Raw genomic sequence first — 13,000 nt, forward strand, 5'->3', positions numbered from 1 at the left:
CCCCCCAGGCCGTGTGTGGCGCCAGCCATTGTAGCAGCAGCGTTCGTGTCGCGGACACTCGGAGTCGGCCTGGCAGCGCGCTGCTTGGCAGGCGCCTGGGGGCAGCGTCTGCGGGGGCGGCGGGCAGTGGGCATCCAGGGGCTCCTGGGGGGCTCCGGGCACGCCCACCTCCTCGGCCTGTGGGGAGAGACAAGTGTCAGCAGCGCCGGGAGACTCCCAGAGAGGCCAGAGGCTGTGCACCGTGGCAGGTCGCAGGGCCCCTCTGACCGCGTTCCGTGCCCTGGGAGCGGCCATCACAGGGGAGCAATGATCGTGGTCTCAGAGGGCTGCTCTGAGGGTGAAAGCTAACCCATTTCTCTTTTCTTCTTTTTTAGAAAAATTTGCTATAGGGCACATGTGCCCACTAGAGAAAGACAGGCGAAGTGAGAAATCGTGCCTCGGGGTAATGGCCACGCCACGATCCCTTCTCCATTCTCCTGGGACTTTGGGCACACATGCACACGTGCTCAGTGCGAGTTTCAGGCTGCTCGGTCTGGGACTCGAACTGCAGCCGACTATACTGGAGTGCAGTGCCTTAACCACCATGCCACCTACTGGCCCTGACAATGCACGATGGCCCAAACTGAAATGATAAAGCCCAGCAGCAAAAGGAAAAGTCAATCTTGTTATGCTTGCTGGAGAGTGGTGTGCACGTTTAGTGTGGGCCTTGTGAGGTGGGCAGCACACACCCACACACGCACACACACGTACACATCTCCAAGGGGACTTCAGAAAGTCTGAGGAAAAGGAATTAAAGTAGGAGTGCAACAATTTTGAAATCCATACGTAGTTTTTATACAGTAATTTTACATCTTTTTGAAGAGCCCTTTTATGCGAATATACATGTAAGTGTACATGCATGTATGTGCATATGCACATGTATACATGTGGCCACACATACACACGTATCATCACCCCTGTGAGCTCACGGAGCTCTGGGAATTTGAGATCACGCAGCGAGTGAACAAATGCACGAGGCGTGGCTGCATTTCGCCGACGTCCTGCTCAGGGGAAAGGCCAGATCAGAGCAGTGACTCCACTTCCGTCTGGTTCACACAGGCGGAGCTGGCGCCTCGCTGGGAGAAGCCGGGAGCAGACCCCCGGCAGCGATGGCTGGTCCCGGGGTCTCCGGGGCTGGCCTGCTGTTTCCTGATGTGTACTGGCTGTATGGCTGCTTCCTGAGTATTCACAGCTGGACGCGCAGGGTGTGCCGGTGCCCGTGCGGGCTCTCCTCAGGGAGCGTAAAGCACAATTCTCAGCTACAGAGGATGCGGGTTCGCGATCGTAACGAACGCACTGGGTCGGGAGCTGCTCCAGTGACCTGACGCCCCCTCAGGGGCCTGTCCAGGATGGTGTCTCCTCCCACGATGGTGCCTACACCAGGATGGGGCCTACACCAGGATGGGGTCTACACCAGGATGGGGCCTACACCCAGGATGGGGTCTCCACCAGGATGGGATCTACACCAGGATGGTGTCTCCTCCCACGATGGTGCCTACACCAGGATGGGGTCTACACCAGGTTAGGATCTACACCAGGATGGGGTCTACACCACGATGGGGTCTACACCACGATGGGGTCTACACCACGATGGTGCCTACACCAGGATGGGGCCTACACCAGGATGGGGCCTATACCCAGGATGGAGTCTACACCAGGATGGGGTCTACACCAGGATGGGGCCTATACCCAGGATGGGGTCTACACCAGGATGGGATCTACACCACGATGGGGTCTACACCAAGAGGTGCCTACACAATGATGGTCCCTACACCAGGATTGGGTGTATACCAGGATGAGGTCTACATCAGGATGGGGTCTACAACAGGATGGGGTCTACACCAGGATGGGGTCTACACCAGGATGGGGTCTACACCCAGGATGAGGTCTACACCAGGATGGGGTCTACACCCAGGATGGGGTCTACACCCAGGATGGGGCCTACACCAGGATGGTGCCTACACCATGATGGTGCCTACACCACGATGGTGCCTACACCAGGATGGGGTGTACACCAGGATGGTGCCTACACCAGGATGGGATCTACACCCAGGATGGTGCCTACACCCAGGATGGTGCCTACACCCACAATGGTGTCTACACCCAGGATGGTGTCCAGCACAGTGTCACTAACTGCTGTTCCTCTGCCTGGAAGATTCTTCGCTCCCTTCCTTCAGCATCCTTCAGCCCTGTGCTGAAGTACCTTCCCTAGGGTGGTACTTTCTGGACTAGCTGGGACAGTCCCCACCCCCCCACACACACAAACACACATGCTGGAAGCGAAGGCTGTGTCATCCCATGGCCCAGCACAGCTCAGTAATGACTGAGGGAAGCCTGGGAGACCGAATGCCTCCAGGTCCTCCTGCCGTGGCCGCAAAGTCCATGCACTGAGGCCGGTGCCCTGTAGGGGGCATCAGATCAGCTGCTCCTGACTGGGCCTCTGCCCATTGGTGGCAGGCAAAGACTAGGGGTTCCCAGCTGCTCCCTGGGGAACCCTAGGGCATAAGGCTGAGGGCAAATGTAGGCAGAAAGCAGCGAGGGCCAGCGGGGGTGGCAGGATCCTGGCCCCCTCTCTGCTTCACCTGAAGACTCTCTGTTCTCTTACTGGTCATCAAATTCATGAAAAGTGAAAATGAACAGTAAGCCAACCGCTGGTAGAGGAAGGTTTAAGGGGATGGTGGTTGTCCCCAGAGACGACGCGGGTCTTCCATTCCAGCCGCTCTCTGCACGCCTTCCTCGCTGTCCCTTAAGTACTGTGCCCTTGCCCGTAGTCCCAAGCAGCAGGCAGGGCAGTCACGTGCCACTGGCTCTTAGTTCATTTTCCACAGAATTAACTGAACTGGGCCCTGGTTGGGGCCTCGCTGTGTTTAATCCTGACCGAACATGACAGTTGCCCCAGGCTCCTCCCGGGGGTGATTAATACTGCTCTGAGTCTTAGATGCAGCCTCTAGCTTTCTGCTCAGCCTGTTTCTGCAGAAGCCTCATTTGTGAAATTTAACAGAATCTGGAGATCAGAAACAAACGTTCTTCCCCACCTCGGCCTGGGCATCCCGCGTCCGCACCTTCCCAGTGGCAGCCCCAGAGAGCGGGTGTGCGGAGAGATCAAGTGTAGATGCCCCTGTTCTCCGAGGGAAACGTGAATGTCCTTTCTCCAAATTGGGAGAGGACAAAAGAGATAAACGCCTTAGAAGTCAGATCTCCGGAGTTATTTACTGCTTGGCCGGAACAGCAGACGGTCCTGCGTGATAAAGAGCTGACTGCGCTGAGGGGCCAGATTAAGGGATTAAATGTTTGGGAAAATGTTCCATGTCACGCAGGTGGTGGCCAGGAAGGGGTCTAAACAAAGCAGGCTCCCTGGAGCTTCGGCTCAGGGGAGTAAAGAGATCACCCTGATTTCCTCCCGGCCCCTGCGTTAAAGGCGCTTCCAGCCACTCCCCTACCCCAAGTCCCTGGCCTCCCTCCCACGGCTCCTTCCCCCCCCCCGTCCCCCCCTCCCCCTCGCCCTTACTGGTCATCAAATTCATGAAAAGTGAAAATGAACAGTAAGCCAACCGCTGGTAGAGGAAGGTTTAAGGGGATGGTGGTTGTCCCCAGAGACGACGCGGGTCTTCCATTCCAGCCGCTCTCTGCACGCCTTCCTCGCTGTCCCTTAAGTACTGTGCCCTTGCCCGTAGTCCCAAGCAGCAGGCAGGGCAGTCACGTGCCACTGGCTCTTAGTTCATTTTCCACAGAATTAACTGAACTGGGCCCTGGTTGGGGCCTCGCTGTGTTTAATCCTGACCGAACATGACAGTTGCCCCAGGCTCCTCCCGGGGGTGATTAATACTGCTCTGAGTCTTAGATGCAGCCTCTAGCTTTCTGCTCAGCCTGTTTCTGCAGAAGCCTCATTTGTGAAATTTAACAGAATCTGGAGATCAGAAACAAACGTTCTTCCCCACCTCGGCCTGGGCATCCCGCGTCCGCACCTTCCCAGTGGCAGCCCCAGAGAGCGGGTGTGCGGAGAGATCAAGTGTAGATGCCCCTGTTCTCCGAGGGAAACGTGAATGTCCTTTCTCCAAATTGGGAGAGGACAAAAGAGATAAACGCCTTAGAAGTCAGATCTCCGGAGTTATTTACTGCTTGGCCGGAACAGCAGACGGTCCTGCGTGATAAAGAGCTGACTGCGCTGAGGGGCCAGATTAAGGGATTAAATGTTTGGGAAAATGTTCCATGTCACGCAGGTGGTGGCCAGGAAGGGGTCTAAACAAAGCAGGCTCCCTGGAGCTTCGGCTCAGGGGAGTAAAGAGATCACCCTGATTTCCTCCCGGCCCCTGCGTTAAAGGCGCTTCCAGCCACTCCCCTACCCCAAGTCCCTGGCCTCCCTCCCACGGCTCGTTCTCTCCAGCTGTCCCAGCCTCTCTGTGTCCTGAGAATACCAAAGCCTGGTCCCACCTCTGGGCCTTGGCAGAGACCCCCCCCACCCCCACCCCGAGAGAGGGAGAGCAAGGCTGGTTCTCGGATGGGACTCGTGAAGATTAAGAGATGCGGCCATAGAGAGGGGGTAGCAACTTGGAGTTTATTGAAGGAGAACAGCTCCCAGCCAGGGAGGGGTCCTGGAAGATGCTCTCCTGAAGAGGAACTGAGGCAAAGGGTTTTTAATCTTGGTCAGGCTTTGTTCAGGCTTGTCCTCAGGAGGGGCTTGCACACGTGTTCCCCTCATGGTAGGGGTTACATGTCAGATGCGTCTGGTTATTCTAATTTTGGAGTGGTACAAAAGTCATAGCGGCAGCTCACCCCAGACTGACCACGCCATCACAAGACTGAGTGGCCCTTGATTCCACCTGCTGCCACAGTGTCTAGTATGTCCCTCCCAAACCGCTCCGAACCCAGCTCATGGGTGCCACTCAGACCAGGGCTTCGAGATCCGCCTGCCTGACTCCAACACAAAGGAGTCCCTTTCCGATTCGCCTGCAGCTGATTTTTCACCCTGGGGCCATCACTTCCTTCGGAAGCCTCTGTAGACGGGTGAAGCAGTTCTGCAGCTGCGGTCCTTGGGAGGCGGGTTGTGGAATTGGCAGCTCTGAGATCCTCCAGGGGGAAGCCCCCTTCTGCACGTCAAAGTCAATGAAGACACACAACCTGGCACTCCAACCAAAGGAGGCAGATAAATAAATAAAGGCACGTCCGAAATCGGAACACCATGCGGGCCTCGGACGAGAGGGCTCAGATCCACCTTATCAGCTGCAGGCCTGCAGTAGTGAGAGAAAACCAAGGCTCCTAACGCTCCGACAGCCAGACACACGTGACCGCGTGTGCTCGGATTCCGTCCGTGTGACAGGCCCAGGGCAGGCAAACCCGGGAGGCAGAAAGCATGCTGCTGGCTGCAGGCCCGGGGGGCGCGGCAGCTGCATACTGGGCGCGGGGCTTCCTTTCGGGGCGATGGGAGCATTTGGGAAAGACAGGCGGCGGGGCACAGCGCCACAAACCGACTGCCACAGAGCTGCTCTGCTCTGATGCATGGCCTGCGAATCTCGTGTCCACAGTAAAAAATTAGCAATGCAAATAAAATCCCTCTAGTACAAAAATAAGTACTGCGTCTGCTTCACGAAAGGCCCAGACACGCACGCCCCACGCCAAAGGCGCTCACGTCTCTGAAGACTTTGGGTCAGTTTTACTTACTTCAAACTTTCTCCGTTGCCTTAGATTTCTTCGCAGTCAACATCATTATTTTAATAATCAGAAAAAAAAATGGGTAAGCCATTTCCATTTAGGGGAAAAGAGTCTGATCTGCACAGCCCGTCCCTCCCCCCGTACCCGCCGCCCCTGCATTCCCCGTGCAAGGGCTCCACCCTTCTCTGGAAAGTTCCAGCGACTTAGTGGGCAGGCGGACGATAAACCGCACCCGAGGACGGGTCCGCTCAGTGGAGAGAGAAAGCCAATTTTCTTCTAAACACTACTTGCTCGTCTGGAATGTGGACGTCAAAGATCTAAAAATATGTCTGCCTGGACCGGAGGGCTTGGAGGTCAGTGCGAGCCGACAGACGCTATTTCCTGACACCCCGGGGCCTCAGCCTGGGCTCTGGAAGCAGGACTGGGTACGAGGCTAGCGGAGCCCCTCAGAGGGGACTGAAAACTGAAATCCACAAGAGCACAAACGCCACCAACCCTACAGCCACCGTGGTCGCCCATCGTGCCCTAACAGTCTTCTAGAGCTTTCCATCCCTTCCATTTTGTTCCAGAAGGTTTCGACATCATCTACCCACTCCTTCGCAGTGCATGCACAAGGCCAGGCTGCTGCAGGGAGTGCCGACTTGAACCCAAAGGCACTGCCCTGCGTCGCACGGCCCAGTTGCAGGACTAGGGACCGACACTGCACCGCAGAGAAAGCTACAGGTTGCCTTTCTTCTGACATCTGCAAAAGTAGCTGGTGAAAAGCTGCACAGAGCCACGGCGAAGACAAAGCATGCCGATAATAGTAACGGGGCTAAGTGCTGGCGAGCGGAGGTCCAGGGTGGTAAAAACGTGGAAGGGACTCTGAGCAGAATGTCTCAGAGGAGGCAGGCACGGTGTGTGAGCTGAGGTGGTGTGTGGCCAGGAGTCGGTGCAGCGAGCAGGCCCCTGCCACGGTCCCACGATGGGTGTCGGGGACACAGAGGGGACATCACCTCTCCCCCAGCTCTCCCCAGCTCTCGGAACCCCATGGGCCCTCACAGAATTGCAAGGGTTCTCAGCCTCCTGCTGCTTTTTAAAATGATTATTGTTGGGACCAGCAGTTAGCGCAATGGCTATGAGGGGGCTGGTTCTGGGGTTGCTGATGAGCAGGTGACCTCTGGGCAACTGACAGCCCCTCACACCCCACAGGAGCTCTGAGAAATGAACCGTCTTCCCCGGGCCCACCAGGGAGGAAGCCGACCACACCGTCCAGCCCATTCGCTCCCAGAAGGGTGACGTCTCAGCGCCCTGGCCTGGCCCCTTCCTTCCTTCCCCTGGAGGAAGCTTCAGGCTGCAAGTACGGGTGCTCCCAGTGCCAAGGGGAGGGTGACAGCGGGCGAGTCCAGGCCGTCTGCCTCTCCACTCTGGCTCTGGCACTCACAGAAATAACAGGGGTGGGGGAACTTGCAAGTGAGTTGTATGGTGGCCACTGGCTCTGTGGTGCTCACCACCAAAGGGACACCTCCAGGCAGAGGAGGTGCGAGGGGCACCCCAACCGCAAGGTGCATCACAGAGGGCCCCCTTGCCTGTGGCTGTGCAACCCCGTGCTAGCACTGGCTGGACAGGCACCCCCAGGCTGGGTGCAAACTGAGCAGCCGTCTCTGGCTGTCTCGGATGGGTGGTGGCTGTGCCTGACTTAGGGAGCAAAAAAAGACCCACAGCACAGCAACATCAGGGTCTGAGGGGGCTCGGTCCAGGCTGCCATGGGCCCTTGCTGCCAGGTTTGCCTAGAGGGTCCCCAGAGCTGAGCACAGCGAGCTCCTGGCCTGAAGCCTAGTAAGTCTCGGCAAAGCAGTTGTTCTCGAGCTCACCCTGCGCCAGGGCAGAAAAGCCAGACCCTGCTCCAGAGGACAGACCGAGAGCTTCCCGGGGAGATGCCTGGGCTATTATGAACATTCTGCCCAGTCCCTGTGTGATGTGCGCAGCCCCCATGCACGCGGAGGCTGGGGCTCTGTGCCAGGAGGGCGCTAATGGCCCGGGGTCTACTCTGAACCTGCAGGGCAGGCACCGTCATGGCCCACGCAGCAGGTGAGCAACTGAGGCTCAGGGCAGAGAAGGAATTTACGAAGGCTGAAGGTCGCAGAGCGAGGCCCTCTCATCAGGAGCCTGCCCCAGGGCCTCCTTGGGAATTGGAGGCAAGTCTTGGGCTGTCCCTGTGTGCTCGGACAGGAAACGAAACAGCGCTCAGGAAACCAACCAGCCCCACATGGACCAAGAGACCAGTGCCCTAAACAAGCCCTCTGCCCAAGGACAGGCTTCGGCAAGGCGAGAGGGAGGAGCCGGGGTGGGACGTCGGGTATGCAGCAGCCGTCCACATGCAGCCCTGGCGGGTTCCCAAGTGCACATCCTCCCACGTGGCTGATCTCGGGGAGGCCCCCGAGTGAGGAGCTGGAAGGGACGCTGCCACACAGATACGATGGACGCGACTGACCTAGAGTGTGAGAAAGGAGAACCGTAGAAACAGCTGGAAGTGACGCCTTGCCGTTAGGGAGCACTTCCTGTCTTATAGAAAGGCTTTGCACGGTTCTGCCTTGTACTAAGTTCAACAAAATCGGCTCCCTGGGGAGGGTGCGAGCGACTCAAACACAGTACTGGGCACCTCGCCTCTTGTCCCCTGGCCAGCTCACAGCCTTCCAGGGTCCAGGGTGGAGGCTGAAGTCGGACTCTCCTGGGGTTGGAGTGGGGGCCACATGGGAAAGCCTTGCCCAGGAGCGTGCACAGACCTGCTTTGTAGATCCCAAAGCCCCCTGCTGACGGGTGCGGAAATGAGAATCACTTCCCAGGTGATGGCCAGAGCCCAGAGAGGGCAGAGAGCGGCCCAGGGGTGCACAGCTCATCAGATGCGTCCCTGTAAGGACTTCCCTGGCCTGGGGCCCTGCCCCCCCACCCTGTCCTTTGAGCTGCAAGGCCACAGCTTTCTTACCCGGGGCTGGTTGTGTTGGCACAAACCTCCCCGTGTCTGGGAGCCGGGAGGAAGCTGACGCCTGCTGACAACTGGGGAAGTTTAAATTCAGTAAAGACCAAGCTCAAAGCGCTCACCTCCTGCCCAGCGGCGCGGGACCTGAAGGGGCTCCTGAAGCCCACCCAGGCCTGTTTCTACAGACCTCCCACCCCATGCATATCCTCCCTCATGGGGCTGTCATGGCATCCACTACTGTGACATTCGGGACATGGCCACCCTGGGCGACCATAGCATCTCGTCTGGGCTGCCCCATAAAACACCCGGGTCACTTCCCTCTCCGTATTCCTTTCCATTAGCAGCGACTGAGGCTGGGGTGTGAGTTCTGGAGGCCCAGATCAGCCTCAGTGTGGTTTTATACACCCACCACGCCTGGGGGAGGGGGTCATTAATCATCATCCCCTTCATTTTTTTTTTTTTTTTTTAAGAGGTTTTTGCAATAGGGCGTGTGCGCTCGCCAGCCAGAGAGACAGAAAGGGAGAAATCACCCCCCAGGGAGGATGGCCATGCCGCACTCCCTTCTCCTCCATTCTCCTCGTGGGATCCTGGGCACGCACGCACACGCGCCTGGCGTGAGTTTTAAGCCACCGGGTCCGGGATGCGACCCGCGGTCGGCCACGTGGGAGTCCAGCGACATGGCCATTATGCTAACTGCTGGTCCCATCATCCCCTTCTTTTTTTTTTTTTTAAGAGGTTTTTGCAATAGGGCGTGTGCGCTCGCCAGCCAGAGAGACAGAAAGGGAGAAATCACCCCCCAGGGAGGATGGCCATGCCGCACTCCCTTCTCCTCCATTCTCCTCGTGGGATCCTGGGCACGCACGCACACGCGCCTGGCGTGAGTTTTAAGCCACCGGGTCCGGGATGCGACCCGCGGTCGGCCACGTGGGAGTCCAGCGACATGGCCATTATGCTAACTGCTGGTCCCATCATCCCCTTCTTTTTTTTTTTTTTAAGAGGTTTTTGCAATAGGGCGTGTGCGCTCGCCAGCCAGAGAGACAGAAAGGGAGAAATCACCCCCCAGGGAGGATGGCCATGCCGCACTCCCTTCTCCTCCATTCTCCTCGTGGGATCCTGGGCACGCACGCACACGCGCCTGGCGTGAGTTTTAAGCCACCGGGTCCGGGATGCGACCCGCGGTCGGCCACGTGGGAGTCCAGCGACATGGCCATTATGCTAACTGCTGGTCCCATCATCCCCTTCTTTTTTTTTTTTTTAAGAGGTTTTTGCAATAGGGCGTGTGCGCTCGCCAGCCAGAGAGACAGAAAGGGAGAAATCACCCCCCAGGGAGGATGGCCATGCCGCACTCCCTTCTCCTCCATTCTCCTCGTGGGATCCTGGGCACGCACGCACACGCGCCTGGCGTGAGTTTTAAGCCACCGGGTCCGGGATGCGACCCGCGGTCGGCCACGTGGGAGTCCAGCGACATGGCCATTATGCTAACTGCTGGTCCCATCATCCCCTTCTTCATCTGGCAAACTCCTATTCATCCTTCAAAGCCCTGAGTCAAATGTCTCCAGCCATGGAAGCCCCTCCCCGCACATCCACTCCCATGTGGTCCCAGCGCATTTGTTCAGCATTCACCCCCAAGGACGCAGAGGGTGCTGATGTAACGGCAGGGCCCTGGCAAGGCTGCGGCAGCACTGCGCCCCATGGGACAGCACGGCCCCACCTCGAAGAACCTGCATTCAACCCAGGAGGCAAGCTCCGAGCAGCTGAGGCTGTTTGATCAAAAGCTGCCACGATCCCGCCCCCCACGATGTGCTGCGAAGCACCTCGCACACAAGTCAGTTCGCCTCCACACCCACTGAGGCTGCCGGGTTCGCCTCTCGACCCCTCTGTGCAGACATGCTCCTAGCTCACTCGCCTGGGCTCCCGTGCTCCCCCCCTCCCCTGCCACTCCCTGCTCCACCTCTCCTCTGCCCTGGAAAACAAAGCACACTAAACATGTCCCTTTATCCCTGGCCTCTGCAGCACAGCTCACAGCAGGGCGGGACATCTGTATCCCCAAGCCCAGGACGTGCCTGGTGAACAGTGGCCACCCAGATGCATCTGTTGGAAAGGACGTGTCGCTCTCTCTCTTGGAGATGGGCTCGCTGATGCTCAGAGATGTCAAACAACTGGCCTGATGTCACACAGCTGGTGAGTAGTGGAGCCTGGATTCGAACCAGGCTGTTCTGGGCTTCCCCCACTTGACTGCACCACCTGGGGGACCCCACATAGTGCCTTCCTCAGAGCTTCTGCAAAATGTTTACGGAGTGAAGTCCCCGCACGGATGCCTCACTCAGGCCACACGCATTTGGTCCCCGGTGGCGGAGGCTAACGCCATTTCAGTTCGCGCTCTTGAATCAGGTGCTGCTTCCAGAAGAGAGCAGGACAAGGCCAGGACGGCTCTGCGCAGTCGTGGGGGTCCCGGCTGCCCACGGGAGAGGAGCTTTCCGGGGGCAGTGGGGCCCCTCTGCCGAGCAGGCGGCTCTGAGACACTCAGGTCAAGAGGACCCTGCCCTGCCACGTCTGGGGGAGCACTTCCGGGCGCATGTGGGGCCTGCAGACCACCTACCTCCCAGCTGCCTCCCATCCTCAGGGCCCGCCCAGCCGCCCCTCCCCGGGCACTTACACGGGCTTTCTCGGCCAGACTCACGTGCAATGCCCGCTCCCAGGTATCCGTGGCAGAACCGGCTTCCAGGAGCAGTAGCAGGAAGCACAGCGTCCAGACGCCCTCCCCTCTGCAGCCATCCATCCTGCAGCCGGCAGAGGGCACTTCCTCCCCGAGCGGCCGTGTTCCAGATGCCGAGGACAGGGACCCCTCACTGGGGGGCCCGTCTGTGGCCTTCGTCCCACTCAGTGGTCCCTTGGATCACGCGTCGCACCCGCACGTGCCCTCCGCGGAAGTGCCGGCGGTCGTTCTCAGCCTTAGAACATCTGGCTGCAGAGACGCCTACCGGGGCATCTGCAGCCCAGGCTGCTAGGACAGGCGGCCGCAGGACAGGGGTCACCAGGCTTGCTTGGAGACGTGGTGGGAGTGGCCGTCACTCTCCTCTGTCCATAATGAGCACTTCCTTGCAGGCTGGGGCGGTCCCCTCCCCGGGAGGTGTGCAGGCTGGGGGCTGGGGGCCAGTGGGACGGGCCTATGGGAGCAGCCTGAGGGAGGGGAGGGGGCCGACCGCTGCCTTGGCCAAATGCTGAGCTGGGCGGGCAAGAACCGCCTGCCCAGAAAAGCTGCCTTGGAAGGCGGTGCTGGGCAAGACTGGCCCAGTGTGTGTGGCCCCCAGGGGGAGGCAGACCCTGCACCCTGGCTGCCTCCTCTGCTGTGGGCGGATCTGGAGGTTGTTCCTGCCATGACGACGTGTTTCTGGTGAGACGGATATGAAGTTGTGCCCGAGAAGTGTTTCACATACATCGTAAGGGGGCTGTGAAAGCCGGCTCGTGTGCGTGCACACACGTGTGCATATGTGTGTCTTACACACATTTCACAAACTCTATGCCCTGTTGCATGTCCTCAGCACCCCAGGACCGGTGCTGTTTTCATACCATCATGCAGATGAAGAAACAGCTAGAGACCTCTCCGGCCACCGCACAAGGCCCATCTGCCCACCGCACACGGCTCCAGGGAAGCAGACACCCCAGCTCAGACCCCACATGCCTGGGCCGGGTCCCTGCTCACCTCGCGGGGGCAGTGAGATGTGGGAACCTCCCCGCATGCTGCTCAGTGGCTCTGCCCCACAGGAGGCCTGAGAGAGCACCCTCCCGAGCTGGGCGGCATGGCTGCAGGCAGGGGCCCAGTGCTGTGTGGATTGAGTGTGTAGTGAAGTCGGTCCCAGGCCTAGTAGGTGGTTTGGTGGTTAAGGCGCTGGGCTCCACACGACTGTAGCTGGAGGATAGCAGAGGGGAAGGGCTTGCCGCGCCGTCACCCCTGGAGGGGCTTTCTCACTTTCCCTCTCTGCCTCTCTGTCAAGCACGTGCGTCCTGTGGCAAAAATCCTAGGGAAAAAAAGGTTGGTTTTTCCACCTCTGGGGACCTTCTCCTCCTACCTGCCGCCCGGGGCAGCCCTCGCGATGCCCTGGGTGGGCGCCGCAGGCTCTCTCGGTGCCTCTCGGTGATGGCGGGCAGCTTGAAGTGCAGCCGGCCCGTGGGCACCTTCTACACGAGTGTGCAGGTCTCGGCCCAGCCCAGAAGCAGGCTCTCCTACGGCCAGCCGCCACACACAGAGGTCAGGACGCTTGTCCCATGTCGTCGGCTCTGGAGCAAAAGCGAATTTTAGGAGCCTTCAGAGTCGTGTAAATGCACTTGACGGAGCCTGAGACCCAGTGTCCC

The 13,000-nt window shown here is 58.9% G+C and overlaps 1 protein-coding gene across 1 annotated transcript in view; it reads right to left on the bottom strand.

The window, feature by feature from the left end:
* WFDC1 (WAP four-disulfide core domain 1) overlaps positions 1–11,881 on the bottom strand; it is a 22,998-nt gene extending 11,117 nt beyond the window's left edge. Inside the window, exons 1-2 of the mRNA XM_027773448.1 lie at positions 11,304–11,881; positions 11–177 (exon numbers count right to left, since the gene is read on the bottom strand). Of these exons, the coding sequence (XP_027629249.1) occupies positions 11–177; positions 11,304–11,426 (290 nt within the window). The 5' untranslated portion in view covers positions 11,427–11,881. The remainder of the gene's footprint in view (positions 1–10; positions 178–11,303) is intronic.
* Between the last annotated feature and the right edge of the window lie 1,119 nt (positions 11,882–13,000).

Source organism: Tupaia chinensis, unplaced genomic scaffold, assembly GCF_000334495.1.
Source record: "Tupaia chinensis unplaced genomic scaffold, TupChi_1.0 Scaffold000355_1, whole genome shotgun sequence".
NCBI lineage: Eukaryota > Metazoa > Chordata > Mammalia > Scandentia > Tupaiidae > Tupaia > Tupaia belangeri.